The sequence below is a fragment of the Necator americanus genome, chromosome II (assembly GCF_031761385.1).
Source record: "Necator americanus strain Aroian chromosome II, whole genome shotgun sequence".
NCBI classification, from domain to species: Eukaryota; Metazoa; Nematoda; class Chromadorea; order Rhabditida; family Ancylostomatidae; genus Necator; species Necator americanus.
In genome coordinates, this window is record NC_087372.1 from 4,740,057 (window position 1) to 4,762,003 (window position 21,947).

At 39.7% G+C, this 21,947-nt stretch overlaps 3 protein-coding genes across 3 annotated transcripts; 1 reads left to right on the forward strand and 2 right to left on the reverse strand.

Moving 5' to 3' along the window:
- Positions 1 to 144: 144 nt before the first annotated feature.
- Positions 145 to 4,300, reverse strand: RB195_016866 (uncharacterized protein; the record flags this gene model as incomplete). Its single annotated transcript, XM_013449815.2, has 9 exons — positions 145 to 163; positions 508 to 618; positions 1,798 to 1,872; positions 1,954 to 2,027; positions 3,263 to 3,439; positions 3,501 to 3,644; positions 3,749 to 3,862; positions 3,918 to 4,105; positions 4,237 to 4,300. The coding sequence occupies 9 exons, from the start codon at positions 4,298 to 4,300 to the stop codon at positions 145 to 147; spliced, it is 966 nt and encodes a 321-aa protein (XP_013305269.1).
- Positions 4,301 to 5,417: 1,117 nt separating this feature from the next.
- Positions 5,418 to 8,299, reverse strand: RB195_016867 (uncharacterized protein; the record flags this gene model as incomplete). Its single annotated transcript, XM_064183602.1, has 7 exons — positions 5,418 to 5,547; positions 6,132 to 6,274; positions 6,358 to 6,438; positions 6,538 to 6,589; positions 6,651 to 6,777; positions 7,781 to 7,927; positions 8,137 to 8,299. 7 exons carry the CDS (start codon positions 8,297 to 8,299, stop codon positions 5,418 to 5,420), a joined length of 843 nt encoding a protein of 280 aa, XP_064039483.1.
- A 5,733-nt stretch (positions 8,300 to 14,032) lies between these two features.
- RB195_016868 (uncharacterized protein) lies at positions 14,033 to 21,831 on the forward strand (the record flags this gene model as incomplete). Its single annotated transcript, XM_064183603.1, has 16 exons — positions 14,033 to 14,173; positions 14,240 to 14,332; positions 15,609 to 15,723; positions 15,841 to 15,935; positions 16,584 to 16,684; positions 17,024 to 17,093; positions 17,150 to 17,251; positions 17,315 to 17,383; positions 18,397 to 18,499; positions 19,063 to 19,172; positions 19,240 to 19,303; positions 19,461 to 19,549; positions 20,260 to 20,410; positions 20,508 to 20,614; positions 20,915 to 21,048; positions 21,717 to 21,831. The coding sequence occupies 16 exons, from the start codon at positions 14,033 to 14,035 to the stop codon at positions 21,829 to 21,831; spliced, it is 1,659 nt and encodes a 552-aa protein (XP_064039484.1).
- Positions 21,832 to 21,947: the final 116 nt, after the last annotated feature.

The following is a 21,947-nucleotide window of genomic DNA, read 5'->3' on the forward strand; positions in this document are numbered from 1 at the left end:
AACCACAACACATTCTCGTTAGTTTTAACAGCGTACAAATGAAATCATTTCTTAGCAGCCAACTGCATAAGAATTTAGGAATACAAGGTAGGTGATACGACAGTAATAGTGAATAAAACACATTTTCTTGAGAATTTGGAACCTTCAATGGCGACGATCCCGCCTAAAAATAAACAGTATCAAATTGTGCCACATTTCTGAGTTGATTTTATGCAATTGCTCATGTAGGGAGTGGAAAGGGTGGCCCATTTTATGTACAACTCTGATAGCATTATCAGCGCCTAATCTCATTTGATAACTACGCAAGTAATTGACAAAAGAGATAATATGCAACAGGAATACATTACAACTATCTCAAAACTGGACCTTTCTCGGAAATTTGACAGAAAATCCAGAAATATCTCACGAATTGATAACCTAGTAAACGTTGGAGACTCCACATAAAGACATAACGATAACTCTCCCGACTTATTCGTAAACCAAAGGTCGATTCTGCCATAACCTTACCTGTCTCGATCACGATAACTCTCTCTTCCGGAACCTCGACGGTCATCACGTTCCCGATCACGGCGACGATCGCGATCGCGGTCGCGATCACGGTCGTTTGAGCGCGAACGACTGAAAGCAGCTTATAATATGCCAAAGATAGAAGAAAATGATAAAATATGCTTTAAAAATCATTGGAAAAATTTGATTTATATATGCATTTATAAACACAACAAGGACAAATGTGAAGCAAGTGTGAAAAACAATAGACACTCAAGCTGGTCGTCACGGAGCACCAGAACAATGCTTAATATGATTATTACCAAATGGGCATCTTCCAGATGTGCAAGAAATTATTGTCTAATGCTGCCCGGCCAAAAATTCGCGCTCCCTGTGCTGCGTTTAACTCTGTTTTCTACAAACATGCAGTAGGCGTACAGCAGTGATACCATCACTCGATTTCGCCACTGGGCTTGAAGCCAGCCACGAATAGCGTTGCAATGATATAGTCCTAGTCGCTTGCTCTCGTTTGAAAATCTCATCGTTTTGACCTGACTAATATGAAACTCTTTGATGTACATAGGGTGCATACAAGATCTTTAATTTGATGCATATAGTCCGCTCAAAACGACCTGACTTGTGGTGCAATTATGAGGACGACTGTGCTCGAAGTGAGTGGTGGAACCCTAGCTTAACACTCCGCAGTCCGACTGAAGCTTATAAATGTCCTAACACGAGCGCAAATGATTGTGCAACCCGGCAGTGAAATAGTGAAAGGGCGAGGAAAAAAATAAAGGAAATGTAGAAGCTCATCTTGTCTGTTTTATCTTAGTACAAAAATTGTCTAACCTAGCCTATTTTTTACTCTACGTTATTTAATGATCGAATGATGATGATCTTTTTTTATTGATCCCTCGTCAGCAAACTGCTCTCTCACATCCTAGTGATTCTCTTTTTACATTCTTACCATTAACTGAATCACTAGGATACTAATATAACATACAAAGGACCTCTAATGCAAACTGTTACGTTGCTAGGAGCAAGAAGAAGAATGCGAACTGTTACGTTACTAGGAGCAAGAAGAAGAATGCGAACTGTTACGTTACTAGGAGAAAAAAATGTGTAAGAGAACGAAGTAAACTATTAAAGCTCATAGGAAGCGAGGATAGAAAAGCAAGATCGATAGATTGCATTTTACTTATCTGTAATATCTCTATCACCATCGAAAGAGATTCATGGAAGGCTCAATATGAGTTGGATGTTGCGACTTCACCTGTTTGCAACATGAGCTGAATAGAAAACTGATCTTACCTCCTCTTCCGACTACTTCCAGTGTAACGGTCCCGGCGATCTCGTTCTTCGCGTTCTCTACGTGGCGGTGTTCGTCTGCAAGTTAAAGGACTGTACAATAACATAAACTACGGATAAGAGGAGAAAATGTATGAGATTATTATTTATTTATATTACCTTCTCTCTGCAAACCTTGGTCCAGCATCAAGTCCTCTTTCTCTCCGCTCTTTTCTACGTTCTTCTATAGTTGCCTGTAAATGATGTACTATGAAAAGATTTTCACGTTACCACATGGACTAAATAAAAAATCATGATATTGGTATATATAATATTATAGAGACTCATGGAAGGCTGAATCGCGTAGTACGAGCGAGATGACATGCGGATTTATCCAGGACGTCAGCGTGTGACCTTTGCGATTTCGTCACCCGTAGAGAATCCAGCGTACGGTATAGAGTGCTCACTCACTCGCTAAATTCAACAGCAGCCCCGATCCATGGGCGGTCAGACTGACTGAGAACTTAGTCAGAAAAAGACGAGAAAATCGTTTGCGTTCTTATCACAATTCTACCTACAGGATCGCTATTACAGAGTGTTCAAATAGAAACCCACGACAACTCTGTCAAATGCAACGGCAACAACGCGAACTTAGGCGCGACGTAATACCGACCTTAAAAAAGGCCACGATGAGCGATCCATCCAAAAACTGATTTGCATCCACAATGAATTTTTGCAAACAAATTGTGTATGACGAGGAAACAACAGTGAAAACAAGTTGGTTAAAGGGTAATAATAAAGTTACAGACAAAGTTAGCAAAAGAGGTTGCTTACTCCAAAGGTACAAAATCTGGAGCTCCTACGAACCAGAACTACAATAGATGAAATTGAATAGATGAAATTCCACTGGAAATGACTCTCATTCAACCGGACAGAAAGAGTCATCGAATTCCAGCGACCAAAATCCGGAAAAACCCAAGGTGGACCCTGCTTTACGTAAGATTTTTTTTTTACTTTTTTTTACCGAATAGATGAAATTGAACCACACCCATTTTTCTTCACGCAAAAACCCTGCATTTTTGGAATGAAATCTATCTACAAAAGAGAAGAACAATACAACCAACGTGCGCTATTGAAAAACCTTCAACCAATTTCTTGGGAGGACAACTAACGACTCATCACTCCATGTTTAGGTTAGTTAGTAAAAGCACGATTTCCATGCTAAATCAGTTAGCTTAGTTAAAGTACGGACTTGCGACTAATTTTAAACAAAAAAGAGAAATCAAAGAATTGTGTCCAGTTTGGATTCTCTTCCCAAAGTCAATATCCGGCAAAAAGAACAAAGCACTACTAAGCACTACTGCTACTATTATTATATTATTCTAATTTGTACAAGCGAGAATTATACACTAAAGCTCCAGATTTTGCTCATTGCAGTAAACAAATCATAACACGTGGAGCAAGCACACAAATCTAACAGAAAACTCACTTTCATTTCAGCATACTTTTCACGACATTCAACCATTCCGAGGTGCATTTTGCCACCAAAATGGTCTGCGATTCGGGACTCATGGTCCATTATGTTCAGCTGAGCCCCACAGTCCTCGCAAACTCGAAGCCTAGCGGCATTCGAGCCCGGACCGGCAAGACGAAAATCAGTCTGGCCCTAAAGTTTTCTATTATAGTTTATAGTTCTTCTAGCCGAATGAAGAAAAAGATGCATTCACCTCAAGCTCAGCCTTTCGAGCTCTCAGGTCTTCAACTGTCTTGGAAAGTTTCATTGACTCCTCGACCTTACCCATATTGCCTAGCTCTTCCATTTCAGCTACAGCTTTACCGATCTGTTCGCTTAGATCATTTATACGTTGTGCCTGAATATAAAAAAGAGATTAAGAGCAAAAAAATTGAAGATAGCCGTACAGAATTGAATCCCAAGTACTAAAAAAAGTGCACGCATATATCAAATAGAGATGACCTTCACAGCCTCCGCAGAATCTGTTTGTTCCCGAGCTTCTCTGTCCAATTTATCTTTGATACGTGAGATTTCATTGTCAACAACGCGGATAGCGTTCTCCAATATGTCGAAAGCCTTAAAAGCATGTGGTTTATCATTGCAAAGAGAAAAAATTAAAAAAAAAACTTACGTCCACATCATAGAAGTGATCTCTTTCCTTTTGTGCTTTCAGAAAATCTGCTTTATGAGCTGGTTCATGCGTTTTTCTACATGACACAAGTCCTTGCAGTCTGCTATCGGGTACTAGTTCGTAGGGACAACAGCCAATAAGGTACGCTCGACACACAGTGGGATGATGGTACGGAGGGAGATCCCGACCTTAAATAATAGAGATTATTAGGTTTAAGAAATGAAGAGAGTTGCAAAAAAAGGTAGGCGAGTCTCTACAGCTATCAAGTAAATGTAAATCGAAAGACAAAATTTAAAATACCGATGAATAAGTTCATCACCTTCTTCGCCTTCCTTTTGGCTTCCCATCAGTTGAGCTATCATATCACGCATTACGTCCGTCATATTGTCAGCGACCAATTATCCAGAATGAATCCTTTTCCCTGAGGCTAAAAATGACTGTGCGCTCCAGCAAACTACTACAAACAACAGTGGGCATGAAAGTGGCAAATATATGAATGGTGGATGTTACACTGATGATAACGATAACATGAGGAATCTCAACCTCAAGTAAGAAACAAATTCTGACAGGCGCACACATGGATTTTTTTTTATCAAGAATTTGAAACAGAAATCCTAACATGAAGAAGAGGTTACAACAACCAAAATTGATATACAGAAAACGAAAGGACTGTAGAAATCTTACATCGATGTGAAGAAGGTCATGCATTGAAGTTAACAACATCCTAAAAGAAGGCAATGAATGAGCTGAACCGAGGTTCGAACTTGTCTTGCCTTCCTCACTTACATCTTATGTCTCCAAACAAGCAATACATAAACCTTAACATCCTCTAGATTCTAGAAATTATCTCTAATCTACGACTAATCTTAAATGAAAACGGTATGGAAAACAGAACAGCGTGCGTCCATCACCAGTTTTCCAGACCAGTCCATACTATACTATAATTCGACATGATTGGCTAGGTGTAGCTTTTAGATCGATTGAGGCATAAAGTTCTGAAATTGACCGAAAGATGTCGTTTTGACAAGTATGACTGCTACGCAGCCACATTTAGCCAAGCATTTCAAATTAACCTGAACCTAAGGAGGAATTGGTGGGCAGTGGAAGTCCGGGTAAGCTTCGATCAATAAATTTCTAATCTCTTTTGAACTTCAAAACTTTACAAGTTAACATAGCAGTATGTTGACAAAATCGGCACAGTGCTAAGTGCAGTGCACTGTAGCGTGACCAAAGAAGGCACACACTGCTAGAGCAACACCTAGAAGTCAACACGTTAACGAGCAGAACTTCTTAAAATCGATCCTGAACTATCAACGACGAACGAAGGAAAGCTCTATGGAAGATCTGCATGGAAACGGCGAATTGTAATGCTGCACTACTCAATCCGATCAATAACAATCATGACGTACTATAGTGCGAACAAAGTGCGAATAAAGAACTATCCCTTGAAAAAACAATGGATGAGGTTTCATTCACACATATGAACCATCAGTTTTGAATTCATTTCGAATCACCGCCACTGCTACCGTTATTCTTCTGCTTTTTGGCAAGAAATCGTTGTCGCATGAGACGTCCGTATTGAGTAAGAAGCCAGGCAATAATTAAAACGCCGAGCGCCAACTCTATCATCCTAAAATAAAATTTCTTATTGCAGTATTGAGTAATAGGAGACAACGTTAGATGAAACTAGAGAGCACAGTCAAAAATTTACAAAATCACAAGTCGACACACACACCTTCACAGCGTTTCAATCAAATACATAGAAGATAAAACAGGTTACAGTTACATGCTTAAAGAAGGTAGTTTTATTTGAAATTTCTAAAAGGGATCCCCGATTCTATTTTTGTTAAAATCCAATTTACGCTAAACGATACCAAATCCTACGCTTATCAAGTAATCATTAGTGAAGTTTAGGCTTTTGGAGCCACTCCTCGCATTTATACTATACTGTCTATGAACACAAGTTTTCGTTTAAAGAGAGTGCAAATGCGAATCCTTCTTCAAAGAAATCGAAGTACTTTTGCAGAAAAGTACGTTATGTCATGTTAAAAAAAACCTCCAAGGTAATACAAAGGCCTAAATCTAACAGAAACCGACCTAGAAATGGCTCATATTAGCTCACAAAATGTTTATACTTAATCGTAAAACGTCCAGCGATCACCAATTAAGGGACTATACCGGCTACTCGGTGGGGGGAAAGGAAAGAACAACAACCTGAACGTCGTCATGCCTCTGAACAAATCGATTTGGACTCCATCGGACAAGGAAATACCCATATCATCTTCTTCCTTACGAATATCAGCCCAGAACTGTTGTGCATCCTTCGAGTATGCGACAACAACAACTGGCTCATATGCCTTAACGAAAAAAGGTAATGGTAGTGTGCCACGACTAAATTTACAACTTTTCATTTCTATACAAATAACCGAATAATACTTACCTTCTTTCCGTCTATCACAGCCCCTTCATGCAGAAAAGCAACCGCTCTGGAGTAGTCGGGACAAAAGATGATCCGTCTCACCTAAGCATATTGTGCCTTCAGTCGATCGCTGTCGCCTTATTAATAGTTATATATTGTGCTTCAGCCATGAGCGTGAAACGAAGGTGGGAAATTCCTCACCTCTCCAGCTCTTAGATAGCTTGTCACAAATGTTTTCATATCGATGCCTTGCCTATAAAAGAAAAGCATTAAAAAAATCAAACTTCTGTAAGAAATAAACTGCACTGTTTTACCTCGACAAAAACTCTGGCTGAAGTCCTTCCATCTGACCTTGACCTGTTGCCATTTGCGACAAAATTAGAAACGACATCACGAATGATAGGCCACCAACAATTAGCACGTATATACGTAGTTTGCGCACTGGAAAAAAAATGAATGTGCTTTGCGAAGGAAATTTTGCTTTGAGCGAGAGCTACACCAACAATTCCGGAACATACAGCAACGACTTGTAGTCTTAGGTAAGAGTACAGCTAACAATAAAGAAAAGGGCCAGAGCGAAGGAAAAACCCATATAATAATTTTAAGGAAGCGATACTTTCGTGGCCCCATCTTTCTTCACAACGCGCATGGAAATTAATTGCAAGAATAAGCGAGAGGCAAAACTCTAACCACCCCATCAAATTTGGAGACCTTCATCAACTCCTTACTGCCTAATCCTCTTTTTAGGTGTTAGGTTCTCCAGCAAATAATGTACGCTCAGTTCAATTAAACATATTTCAACGATAGAAATAGCATTCTTAATTGAAATAAAACTGTCAAAATCCATAGGTTTGACTGACATGGAAAATACGCATTCTATACACGTGACGATAATCCTAGATGCTGGGCCCTTTAAAGTCACCTTCATCAACTCCTCAGTGCCTAATCCTCTTTTTCCTTTAATAACCCGACATCAAAATAATAGGCTTGAAACTTTGTGAATTCGGAACTATCCAATGGTAGCCGAATTAGCAAATTCCATCATAGGTGCGACAGGGAAAAGCCGGACCCTCCTCAGGTGAAGGGGGTTTAGCCCATGGGGTGCAGCTAAAGTGAAGGAGGTGCTTTCGCCATCCGCCCAAAAGTGAATGAGGTAATTTCGCCAACCGTTCAAAAGTGAAGGGGGTCAAGGCACCGGCTCCGACTTTCGCATCTATGAAGTCCATCTGGAGCATGAATTGTGGCAAAACACGACTAATCCTCAAGATATTTCTCAAGGAAGTCAAGATTTAAAGGTTACTTGAAAATGTATAGAGTTTGGATTTTCAACCCCGTTTGTAAAAAGTTAAGACCTGTAATGAGCATATACATGACGGTCTACAAAACCTACAATGAAGCACTTGCTTCTCCTAATAGACACTTCACTATCGGAATAAAATCTTACGTAAAGCAGGGTCCACCTTGGGTTTTTCCGGATTTTGGTCGCCGGAATTCGATGACTCCTCTTTCTGTTCAGTAGAATGAGAGTCATTTCCGCTGGAATGGTGTCCATTGTCTCTATCATTTCCACGGGATCGAATCCACCGTATTGCTGCAATCAATATTAGAATCAGAACGCATCTAATTCAGATCACTGTTTACCATTAATCCCACCAAGATACGATACATTTTCAGAGATAAGAATTTTCTATTAGATAAGAACTAAAGCAAAAAGCGCCTATCTTTGCAGAGATTTCCAAAGTTTTCTATGACTCAATATAAAGCTTCTAAGTAAAACAGTAGAAAGAAAAGATGACGTACCGAACTTATCCACAAATACGAGGTCTTTGCAAAGCGTCGGAAAGTCGATGCAACTGGAATCGATCCCAGGCCTCCAAACCACAACCCCAGAATGAACTCTCGAGAGTGCTCGATACGGAAGTTGAATGCTCCGACAATGCCCACGAAATAGCGCCGATAGCATTTCTAAACCATAAGAATGTCCATATTAAAATCGTAAGAATGTGTAACAAAATATTTGGAATGGAGATCGTAAAAAGAATAAGAATAATAATAAGAGTTAAGTAATAAGTAAAAATTAAAAAGGTCACGGATAAGTTCAAGACTATTAAACCTAGGCATACTAAAGCAGATAGTGCAAATTAATGGTCATATTGCAAAATACCTTTTTTTTGTTTCTAATTTTAAAAAAACAGCTAAGAGATCTAACAACAGCGAAGAATTTTTGATGCTGGTGTCATTCCTATCCCAAAGGAAGCAGGAAGCAGCAAATGTAGGAAAATCCCTCTCCGTAAGTTTTTTGATCCGGATGGGCGTAAAACTCTCAACACGTAGACTACGAATCCTGGCTAGCGTTTTCAAAGCTCCCTGTTTCTGGATCGAAACCAAGCAATAAGAGCAAATTCTACGTTTTTTTTAAACCATACTGATATTCCACCTCTACTAGAAGCAGATAAAAAGCTAGACTCCAGGCAAAGGATAGTTAGGGGAAACACAATAGAGTCGCAAGAAAGAGCGTACGGAGAGTGGAAAGAAAAACACAGCTCTAAGACCTGGAGATGAAAAATGCCGTACTGCATGTGTAACAAAGCAACATGATGTCTAGGAACTACTTATAATTGTTAGATATACAAAACCAAGAATCAGTAGTTTCAAAGAGTAACAGGAGGGCTACACAACACTACAACAAGATCCTCATCGAAGAAAAAAAAACCGGTAAACTTCAAGACAAAATGTTTGGTTTGCAGACTTAGGAAAAGAAGAAAAACGAAAGAAAACGAAGAAGCGCAAGAAACCCAACATCCGAAAAGAGTACTGCGCCTCTTTCTGGTGATAAAAACATAACATATCAGATTCGCAGCCACTTATTTAAAAAAAAAACTAAGTGACCTGGAATTAACCCCTTCACCCATTCACAATGACAACAACAATGCACCCGCCAAAATTCGATAACGACAGCGACGGAAATATGGCATTGACCGCAAATGCAGACACGCATGAAACAGGGACGGATTAGAATACGCTTAAACTTAGAAAGAAGAAAGAAATAACTTAGACTTAGAAAGAAGGGAAACTAAATGTATAGCTACGTAGAGTAGAGTAATAAAATCCTCAGGACACATACAGTTCCTGCACTAGAGTCCCAGCGGATAGACAAGAGTTCGAGTCAATAGAGTTAAGGTTTGTGACATCAGATTACTGTAAAAGATAAGGCTTTGTATTGTTGGATTTTATGGGATGGGGACAGTCGTTACGAACCCACAGCCGATTAGGTGCAGCCGAATTTGTGCCTGCAGAATAGGTTGTCGGTAGGTGGGCAGGGATATCATGGACCCGCTCTGATCACTAAACTACACCTATCCAAATGAAGTCGTTTTTCTAATTCAATAACAGATGAGATTTGTTTCTGAGAAAATAAGAAAAAGAAGAAGAAACATAAAGTAACAAGTGCGGAAAAGTGTAATCCATGAAAAAGGAATGATAGACACAGGAATACTCATTAGTTCTAGAAAATAAATCAGAGAAAGATTATTGACTTCTGTATAGTCGTGTCAAAATGAAATGGAACTTGGTGTAGTTGCGTATCCGACTGCGTTCGAAGTAGTGCAGTGGAGCGTGGCAGTTATGTTCGACTGGAGACCTTTGTTAGCACCATTCTTCGCTGCAGTTCGCGATGGTCCCACCTTGATTCCAACAGCTCCTTCAACCGCGCCGCTTCGAGCAGAGCCGCCTACGTAACTGCACAGGGCTTCATGTCGTTTTGACCCTACTATAAGTAATCAATATTTAATCTTCAATTCTCATAATGTCTTATTCTTTGTGTTTGTCTTTATCTATCTTCTATTTGGGCTATTTGACTAAGAATTACAGAGGAATCGCTCGATTTATCTTCATACTCAGTAAGGCGGTACCTCCAAAAACGGCCGTAAAGTCAGTATAGCATAGAATATACATCGGAACCGTGCCCCAGGTTATTCTTACGAAGAATACTTTCCTTTCTTTTCAACTTGTTTGCTCCTTATTTGACGATTATTAGCAGAAAGTCAATCAAAACAGATTACAGTGGAGTCAGAACGAGATGAATCCAGATGCGGTTGCGTAAGCGGCTGCGCTCAAAGTAGTGCGGTGGAGCGTGGCAGTTATGTTCGAATGGGGACCTTTGTTAGCACCATTCTTCGCTGCAGTTCGCGATGGTCCCACCTTGATTCCAACAGCTCCCTCAACCGCACCGCTTCGAGCGTCTGCCGCTTACGTAACTGCACGAAGCTTCATTTCGTTCTGACCCGACTATAGGTAGTAACCTATCAATTCTTCAATTTTAATTTTTCAAAAAGTGAGACAAGTATTCAGATAGAAAAATAAGAATCTGAATAAGAAGTTAAGGAGTGAACAAGAAAATATTCAAGTATTTCAAACTTTAATCGTAGCGGTATAGTTCAGTACTACTTGCTTCAACGTCGCTTTTCATCATCTTCATAAATTTGAAGAATAAAATCACGAATGCATGCATTAGTTTCATTATTAATACCGGATGAGCGGGTTAGATGGCTGAGATAGGTGAAGCATAAGGTAAGAACAGCGCAATTGTCTGTTGATGCTGCTAACTACATACTGCGCAGCAAAATTACCGACCATCGTTCCCAGTCATTTCTCCGAAGGATAAATTGTCGAAGATGGGGTATGGGGTACTAACGATACACACCCAGATTTTATCTCTTGATTTTTTTAAATGAATCCAAATACAAAGTGAGAACTAATTTCCATCAGTTGGCTCACATTTTGAGACTTAAAATAGACGCACTTCAAAATTAGGCGTGTTTATTCCTAAAGGCCCGAACTGACTAAAAAATCAACGTCATCTTCTGAGCCTAACGTCGTCTGTGCTAAATTAAAATGACAGAAAATGTTGGTGTTGTGCTTCAAGGATATTGTGGACATTAAGGATGTAAAATAGGTATAGAAGAGCATAGGTACAGAGCAGCATAGTCAACAAAAACCTACAATCCAATTGAGGAAAGAAGGTTTTAAACAAGACAAAGGAAGCAGAGTAAGTTTTTTTTCTTTGCTGGTATGAGAATAAGCTTATTTCTTTTCTTTTCTTTTTTTTCTTTTTTTTCTACTTCTTTTCTATCTTTTTCTAGTAGTTTTCATCGCTGAAAAAAAACCTAGTAAATTGTTCTTACGACAAAATTAGTCTAACTCACATGACATCTCTTCTTCTCTCAAACTTAAAGTTCACGAAGCAATCAGCCGAGTAAGTTTAATCGAAAAAAAAGCTTTTCAGAGCTGTTAAATTGAATCAAACGCATTGATCGCAGAGAAAATTACGGATAACCTTCAAAAGAATAAGAACAAGGTTTCGTAACAGAAATGTGTAAGAAAATAGAAAAAAGACAACAAGAAAAAGTAAGAAGTGTTGAGTATTGTAGAAAATCAAAGTTTTTCGCCAGCCATGTTTTCGTATTGTAGAAAATCGAAGCTTCTGGAATAATCTGAGAACAAATACAGTGTCATCAGAGTGAAGGACGAAGTAGTTTTCAAATCAGAGTGAGAAAAGGAGGCCAAGGCTAGTTAGTGTTGGCGAAAATATGTATGTAAAGTCGTAGCCTTCTAGAAAATTTTAAAAAACAATTAAATAATTGGAGTTGACTTTCTGTAATTATTGATGAGAAAAATTGCAGAATAAATCTATGCAAAAGCATAGAGCTCACGAATTTTCGAGAAATCGCCCGAAAAATTCCCATATAATTCCTGGGTCAAAGAATATTCATATATTCAAAGTAAAGACGAAATAGAAGGGAATGTGTCCTCAGAGAAAAGAAAAAAAAACATGCTGAAAAGTTAGTACTTCCTATTCATATCGATTAGATTGCGGATACCTGCAGAACTGGCCATGCGTTGCGAACGCGCTTACATGCGTCGTCATGGCACCCGGTAAATTATATGGGCCTCGCATACATTTGAAATAACTCGTCAACTCTAAACATGGTGAGTTTTTGTTTTTCTACGTTGACAACTTACAACAGATACGGAGAAACCTCTACATGGTCATAGCTTAGTCGAAATCCTTTAATTCCTCTTTCCGGTCAGATAATCTGTGCTGAACTCCATATCCACTACAGATTATAAGCGTATTACGCCGAGATATTCGACGGATTTGCTTGTAAAAATTTCTGATCTTTGTATTAGAGGTGAAATACCACAAAAAACAAATTTCAAAGAAACGCCGAACATGGATATTTGTTTTGAAAAGGAAATATGTTCACGAATTACTAAAACTACTTTTCCGGGAGGTGTGGTCTGTTTTCTCCTCGAAATGAAAATCGACGTGTCTTTCATCGGAAAAATGAAAGTCGATGGATTAATTTCTTTCGTCAAAACAAATTTCAAGGATTTTAAGTGTAAGACTGAAAAGACGTCTTTTTTCTTAATCTACTCACTTATATAAACTCTTCAAAAAGATGAAAAAAAGCAATACTGACCTATTCATTATTATTAGCGTATTTTTCATGTACTTTTTACAACCTCTTTACATCGCTTCACAAGTGCATGGAAAATATCGAGAAATGATATATTCCACTCGCCCTTTTCGCTTACTCACGTGAGAGATCGAGGATGACCTGGAAGATTGGTGTTGTACAGTTGGACTAAAACGATATGACCTGTGATTTTAACGTAGAAGCGGCTGCGTTCGCGGTAGGACCCTCGGTAGCTCCAGCCAAAGAGCGGGGATAGGACTAGGACCTTTAACGCCACTTCGGCCGCAATCGCTTACACATTTGCGCCCCTCAAAGGCATCACCCCACGAATTTGAAGTGGTACGGATTTCTGGATTCGCATACGGGATCGTAGATTATTGAGAAAAGGGTGATTCCGTCCATTCCTTCCTAATTGCCGTAGAAAACGGACAGGAAGGTACGGCTTCGAGCGTTCCGGAGCGCTATTTGCTACAACGAGTTCGATTGGAGCGCGCCAGCCTTGTGCACACGCCGCATCTTACGGGCCGTTTTTTTACGGCATTTAGGAAGAAATGGACGGAATCACCCTCCTCTCCATCTACGACCCCGTATAAGAAGTCTCCACCTGAAATCCACACCGCCCCAAGATTCGTGGGGTGATTCCTTTAAGTCAGATCAAAGTCGTAAGTGAAGTCGTCGTGACCAGTCTACAACTCAATATTTTACATTTTATTAGAATATTTATTGTATCTCAATTTATAGCAGAGCTTCGGGTTCATAATTCCCAACTACGAGTAACTCTCAACCTTGAACGATCTCCAGGAAATCCCTCCTGATAAAGAGTCAGATATATGATATGCGTGATTATGCTCGAATCCTTCTGATTTCTCTAAAAAACGACGTGAGAAACCGGCTTCGTGACCAAACATTCCTACGAGGCACCTATTGACACGTCATATCTGTGGGCGTAGTAGTACGCGCAGCGCCCGCAAGCGAGCGGATAATCAACGGGGCTGCCCTCCAAAGCAAAACTTGAGAAATTTCCCGATGCAGTTTCCTAAGCTTCTTTTCAGGATAATAAGGAGAAAATAGGAGCATTATCACGCCCATACTCGTGATCTACACACCTAACCCTATGTTTTTGTGCAAGGATCACAACATCTTCAATTTCTGTAGGATGCTGGTTTTAATGTGGATACCAGGTCTATGAGCGCCGCAATCACATGAATTTCACATGAATGTTACAGCTCTTATCTCGTCTTCGACCGGCCAAAAAGAAGCAACCAGCGGCTACTCGTCCAAAAATAGCCCAACAGATCCCGGACCTCAATGAATTCCTCTTGAAAAGAGACTATGCAGCTGCTATATCGCTATTGGAGGTAACGTTGGACTTATAAGAGAAGCTATTTTTTTCAGAGTCAGAAAATTAATTGAAATTATTTCAGTTCAAACAAAAAAATGGCGAGAAAAATGAAACCACAGAACTATGGCTTGGACATTGCTATTTCAGATCAGGAGACTATAAGAAGGCTTTAGATGTAAGATATGAGCTCGGACAAACCTAAGTGGGATTCAGAGTAAGATATGAGTGAGATACGTAGAGATATATGATTTTATTCTACAAATTTATGGAAATGAAAAACAGCGGCATTGAACTATGGTAGATTCCAAAGTATAGCGCTATGCTTGAGGTTTTATTTCTTTGTTCGTTCCTTAACTTCTTATTCAGACTCTTATTTCCCTATCCGATTATTATCGTTGATCTGATCTTATTTCACTTTCTGGAACATTAAAATTAATGAATCAATAATTTACTACCTCTACCCGGGTCAAAACGATATGAAACGCGGTGCAGTTACGTAAGCGGCTTCGCTCGAGGCGGCGCAGTGGAGAAAGCGGTTGGAATCAAGGTGAGACCATCGTGAACTGCAGCGTAGAATGGTGCTAGCAAAGGTGAGACCATCGTGAACTGCAGCGTAGAATGGTGCTAGCAAAGATGCACAGAGCGTCATGTCGTCTTGATCCGAGAATAACTGTTTCTTTCCCTCTGCAATTTTTTCTTTTTTCTGTCTTAATGAACCTCCAATCCTACTCTGACCTTTCTATTTTTTCCATTATTTGTTTAAAAGAATGGCTGTGTAAATGGCCCACATTTTTAAGCTCCTGAGCAAACTATCCTGAAATATGTATGTGTCTCATCCTTCCTTGGATTTTTGAAGGCATCACTCCACGAATCTGTGGTGGTGCGGGTTTCACGTGCGTTATGCCTATACGGGATCGTAGATTATGGTGAGGAGGGTAATCCCGTCTATTTCTTTCTAATTGCCGTAAAAAAACGGCCTGGAAGATGCGGCGCAGGCACAAGGCTGGCGCGCTCCAACCGAACTCGTTGTAGAAAATAGCGCCCCGGAACACTCGAATCCGCATCTTCCGGGCCATTTTTTTAACGGCAATTAGGAATAAATGGACGAATCACCCTCCTCCCCATAATCTACGAAGCTGTATAACCAACCTGAAACCCCCACCACTCCAGATTCGTGGGGTGATGCCTTTAAAATCGTAGCCAGATCACTGCAATCACCTTATTTTCTGGGTCTGGTACGAGTTTCTGAAGAAAAAAGTCTATGTGAACCATCAAAAAGATTTTTTTTTGACATCAAACATTCAATTCTTTGTAAACGCTAATACCCATCAACATTGAATCCCATTTTTAAAAAATCCATTAACATTCTCTCCCGTCCCTGACTTGAGGCGTTTGCTTCTCTGCTGACGTTTCCCCATCCAGTTCTACTTCATCCAAAAATGTTCCTTTAGGTATATGAGGGCATGAAAAACAGTGGGAATGAAAATCCAGACCTTCCAGTGTTCCTAGGAATATGTTATTTCTACCTGGGGATGTATGAGGAAGCAAAAAATATAGCTGAGAAAGGTAAGTCGTTTCGAGCTTTCTCTTTTTCTGTTCCTGATACTCGATCTTCAACTTTTTCAAGGTCTTCTTCCCAATTCTATATTTATTTTTGTATTTCAAAATGTTTTTCTCTTTCAGCAGAGCGATCTCCACTACAGAATCGATTGCTTTTCCATGTGGCTCATAAACTTGGAGAGGAGAGACGATTAATGGCGCATCACCAACTTCTTGGAGTAAGTACATATGTGGTTCCCTTGGATTTGATGTGACCTACCCTCTGGAACACAGTTTCACTGGAAACCTTAGCTAATAGGATTTATGTTAGCTATCAAAATTTCGCGCTAACTGCGTCTCATGATCTCTCCAGGACCAATCCACGATCTGTTCGTCAGCACTTGCGTATACAAAGAAACTCTCAAATCGATAATAAACCCCTTACGTACGATATGTGAATGGGAAACAATCCAGTATAGAGAGTAATTCAAGAAAAAATAACGATAAAGCAATCCGAAAGAAATTAAGGAACCTTTCAATTATTTTATTCGCTAATATTTTTATTTTCCCAGATCTCACAACCTTATTTATTAATTCTCTTAATTCTCGGATTTTTCTCTGGAATTTTTGCGAAGATTCAGGAATCAACTTTGCGAAGGTGGCCAATAATAAGATCAGATTGTTTTTGTAGGTTCAATACATAATGATTTCCCTTAGGATGTTAATATTTTCGTCGGCTTAGGCATCAAACCAATAAACAGTAGAATGATCTAGAAAATAAATTCTAACATTATAATTCACTATAAAATACCATCGGACGATATTTAGAAGTTTGGGAAATATTCCTCAGCATGGTTTTATGGAAATAATATTTCCACGATTTCCAGAATACTATGGAGGATCAATTGTCGTTGGCTTCAATTCATTATATGCGTATGCACTACTCGGAAGCTATCGAAGTGTACAAATCGATACTTCAGGAACACGCGTAAGTGAGATCAAGGAACGGATCATTAAAAGTGGGCGTGATTCGGATAGTTTTACTCATTCTAGGGCATACAATATTGTCTAGCCTACAAAAATAGTGTACATAATCTCAGAAATATTTTTGTTCCGATATCTGCACACTATTTTCACTTTTTTTTTTTGTTTCAGTGCTGTTCGAGTGACTTTTAGAATCTGAACAACATAGAAAAAACACGAAAAAAAAACCCGAGAAAGGAAATGAAAAATCCTCATTCGCATTCTTGAACAAAATTTTCGATAAGAAAAGATTGTTATGGTATCCAAAAGAAAAAAGGAAAAGATAAAATCACTAAAATTCCAGAAATATGATCGCCTTGAACGTCTACATGGCTATGTGTTATTATAAGATGGACTACTTTGATGTAGCACAGGTTTGTTTATTTTCGAGGATTTTGACACATGGATACCTAGGATCAACTGCTCTTAGGAAGTGCTCGCCGTGTATCTCCGCTCATTCCCGGACAGTCCAGCTGCACTGAATTTAAAAGCATGTATAACTTTTAAAACATACAACGGCAAAGCAGCATTAGTGAGACGTTCCTTGTTTTTCATCTCTTATTTGACGAAAACTTCCAGGAATATTTATTTATAGCCAGAAGTGGAGGCACTCCAGAAAGCAACTTTGTATCCGGCTGCTGCAGATCTTCTTCGCCACAATACCGTAAGTTGGGGTAGATTTAAGACCATGACAGTTCTTCTTGGCGTTTTCTGAGGGTTTCTTCCTGAAGGCAGGCATTACGGGATTGAGGACGTTGAGATCTCTCCACGAATAGATAGGGTTGGGGTGCAGTTCACGAGTATATGTAGTTTATCAATTCACCCTAATTATCCTCAAAAATTACGTTTCCGCACCTGCTCCCCTACGATGCACTTAATAACGTGCCATGTCTGGAAGCACGCATGCCGCCTCTGCCAGTTAGCAGACAAATCAATGCGGCGCTGACACCGTTTCTGCCGGGGATCCAGCGCGAGAACGCCGTTCTTCTGGATAATCAGGAGGAATTGACCGTGATCGCACTCCTACTCATGAGCTACACTCCAAATCCTATCTATCCGTGGAGAGATCCCAAAACCCTCAATTTCTTGGTATGCGGTCCTTAAAAGAAGCGTATATATCACGAAATTGACCTGGGACCCAGTACGAATACAGAAAGCAGAGAGAAGCCTTGGAGTTTCGGTTCTAGATTGGAAAAACCAGTGTGGCTCTGCTCAACTGAACCTAATCGGTGTAAAAAAAAAACGCTACATGGAAGGCGACGTTCTTTCCTACGAAGTCAGTTGCACGCGTCGCGTTCACAAGCGAGCCATCGTGGATCAATGATGCCTCCTCATCAGCCTGTTCAAGTGAGACAAATGAATATGCTGCTGAGGGGACTCCGAGGTTCACGTCGTTTTGACCCTACTGTAAATTCCCACAGCGTTTTTCTACGACAATTGGGGAGGGGGAGTTGGGCAGAGCCACGCTTTTTCTACAACAATTGGGGAGGGGGAGTTGGGCAGCCAAAATTGTGTGATTGAGAATAAGTTGAGAATAATATTCAGTAACTCAGAGTAACTTGCGTTTCCGCAACTTAGAACTCGAACTCCACGGTTTTCCTGGAGTTTCCGTGATACGTCAACTTCGTGATATATTCCTTTAAACTGGACTGTAGTTGTATGTGGACGATCTTTCAGGTTGTATTCAAAGACGGCGATGGAGCAATGCAGGTTTTCCCTGGATTGATGGATACGCTTCCAGAGGCAAGAGTGAACCTGATTCTCTATCACCTCAAAAGAAGTCAGTGCAGAATGCTCCATATATAACGTTGAAATGTTCAGTTATACTTCCAGAAGTCTAGATGATCACTTTTAAGCAGAAGTAAATGATTTCTAAAAGCAGAAGTTGCTAAAGATTAGTCGAAGTAGAACATTCCTGGTGAAATATACAGTTATGATCTTTTCCTTAGCGGATAAAAATTGGCAAAATCCCTGGTCCATAATACTAAAATGATTTTCTCAGCTTTAGAGGCATTAGTGAACCCTTGGAAGTACAGTATCACCAAACTGTCCTTAGTTAGCGGAATAAAGTATACAATAGCTAAGATTCGTCAAATGCATCGCTTTTTTTTTGATAGTGATAAGGAAGATCCATCATCAAATCCAGTTCTTCTACGGCAACGAATGGATTAATGAGGGTAATTTCCAGCTAACTACCACACTAATTGGGAGGTACGCTGGAGAATGGGTCAGGGAATGAGCTCCCAATTTAAAATAAGAAAATATTAGCAAATAAAATCATTTTAAAAAAGTAAAAACCAGTGATCCAAGAAGAAGCACCATTTCTAAAAAAGTACTTTACAGATGATATTGAGAGTGCGATGACGTTGTGCAACGACTTGGAGCCTCAATCCACCGTTGAGTTCCTTGTGAAAGCGGTAGCTTTTGCTTATTGGGGACAACTAAAGGAATCGGTGAGTATTGAGCACTTATAAACAATAATCCCACTAACACTAACTCAATTTACCGTAATCACTCTAGAAAGATCATCTAAAGACAGCGGAACAGTTCTTTAAGATGGTTGGAGAGTCTCCTTACGACACAGGTGAGTTTTTTTTTCGTACAACAACTGTCAACTCCATCGATATCGGTTCCTACAAAAATTATCGATTTCCAAGAAGTCGTCCAAAAATCGTTTAAGCTCTTCATCTCTATCTCTTAAGTCTGTTTGGGTGTAACTAAAATGTAAAACATTTCCACAGATACCATTCCTGGACGTCAAAGCATGGCATGCTCACTTTTCCTAAGCGGACAATATGAAGATGCGTTAGTCTATTTAAACTCAATTCAGGTACGTACAGTATGTTCCTTGAACTTCGTTTTTTTCGATTTTCGTTCTGCTTTATGCGTATTCACGTATTCACCAAAGGCACACAATTTTCCGCACTTCTTTGCAGCCTGCTTAGTAGACTTTCTGTCCAAGACTCACATTGTTCTTAATGAGGAACGAATTGCTTCATTATTACTTTGCAAAATGTTTAGCCTAAGTAGTTTAATGTTCCGCGTCATTTTAGTGCTTCCATGCTTTGAAGACAGCGTAACGAAATTGACGATGTAGGGGTCTCTGTAGACAAATATAGAGTTTGGAGTGTAGATTACGAGTATTAGAATTCCCTCGCTCAAATTTCCCTAATTGTCCTGAAAAGAAAGCAAACGTGAGAAACAGCATTGGCTCCTATAAGATACGTGAAAACGCTCTCCCTTGCGCGCGGGCCGCATCAACGAGCGAGCAGTCGAAAATCAATGAGGTCTCCTCAGCAAGCTGTTCAAAAAAAGCCAATGAATGGGCTGCTGAAATAACCTAATAATAACGAATGCTGAAATAACAAAAGTAGGGTGTTCTACCGTACCTCGTAGGATCTAAAGAATTTTCCAGGCCGTTTTTCAGGACGATAAGACGATCACTGAGAAACCGAGATCATCTGTTTTCTGAACGATGATTTCTGCCTTTAAGATTCTTCTTCTTCTTCTTCTTTGCAGCGGAAAATCAAACCAATTTAGGCCTACCACAATAGCGACGACGTCTTTTCGTTCAACACTGCCCAAACAGAAATGCAATGCGGGATGTGGAAAGAGGCTGAGGAGCATTTTCTTGCAGTCACAGGGCCTGATCGAGACAAACCAGCGTTTAAATTTATGCTTACTAAAACTTGTAAGTTATAGAGTTCTAGTTAATGAGTCAATAGGGACACTGCGCATTCAATCGATTGATCTACCATAATGATGTATCAAAGTGTTGAAGTTTTCAGTTATAATGAATCACAAGCCTCAACTCGCATGGGATATCTACAGTAGATCCACGGATCCGAAGGAATCCTTCAATATACTACGCATCATTGCAATGGATTGTTATACAGTATGAATATGGTTTTTATACAGTCGGCGCAGAACGTATTCAACCGAGAACCCGGTTGAGCGCGTTCGATGCGCGCGATGTGAGCTGTACTTCAGTGCACCGCGCATCCTGAAAGGGAATGTAGAGCAATATCCTTCTTTTTTTCCGGAAATTTCCCACTAAAATAGTTGTTTTGCTTATGTAAAAGCCATTGGACAAGTTCAAAGAGTTATTTTCTAATAGAAAAGAAGTTCAAAAGAATTTTTTAGCAAATGAACAGCAAGATCTCTGATGTATTTGGAAAACCTGTGGAGATTATAGGTTGGCGAATTCTACTATGCCGCAAAAGCGTTCGATGGATTAGAGAAAATTGATCCATCACCGGAAAATTGGCAAGGAAAACGAGGCGCCACCTGTGGTCTCTTCAAGATGCTTGTACAAGGCAGAGCAACCAAGTGAGTGTTCTTTTTATTTCAAATTTAAATGGAAAGATTCTAGATCCTAGCATGGGAAATTCCTTTGGTGTAACTCATCTGAAGTCTTTTACCTCAAACCTCGTTTAACTTTAACTAAACTTAAACAACTTTCTCTAAGTTGTTTAAGTTTAGTTAAAGTTAAACGTTCGAAAATGTCAAAGTGTCCCTGTAAAGTCTTAACTACACCCGCCCCCTTAAAGGCATCACCCCACGAATCTGAGGTGGTACGGATTTCAGGTGGAGTATTCTTACACGGGATAGTAGATTATGGAGAGGGGGTGATTCCTAATTGCCGTAGAAACCGGTAAGGAAGGCGTGCACAAGGCTGGCGCGCTACAATCGAACTCGTTGTAGAAAATAGCGCGCCGGATCGCTCGAAGCTGTATCGTCCGGGCCGTTTTTTACTGCAATTAGGAAGAAATGGACGGGATCACCCTTCTCTCCATAATCTACGATCCCGTATACGAATTCTCCACCTGAAATCCGTACCCTTCTCTCATCATACCTTAAAGTAATATTACCATTGAAATTGATTTATAAAGTAGTAAAAGAGAATAAAATCAATAAGCTGACATTATTATTAGCCAGTAAATTATGTTCTTTAGAAGTATAAACCAACTGAAATACACCGATTCCCCTTTTTTCAGCGAGCAAATGTCGGAAGTTCTACAACTGCTCGATCGAGGAAATCATCCGCAAGCCGATTTTGTATCATCGACGATACGAAAATGGGCCAAAACACATGAAATTAATTTAGATTAATTTTCATATGTGAGACTGTTAAATGTATACGGTGTAAATAAAATTGTCGTAGTTCAAATATTGATCGAGACATTTTAGAGGATATCATCCAAACGTTTGATCATCGATTTGAGTAA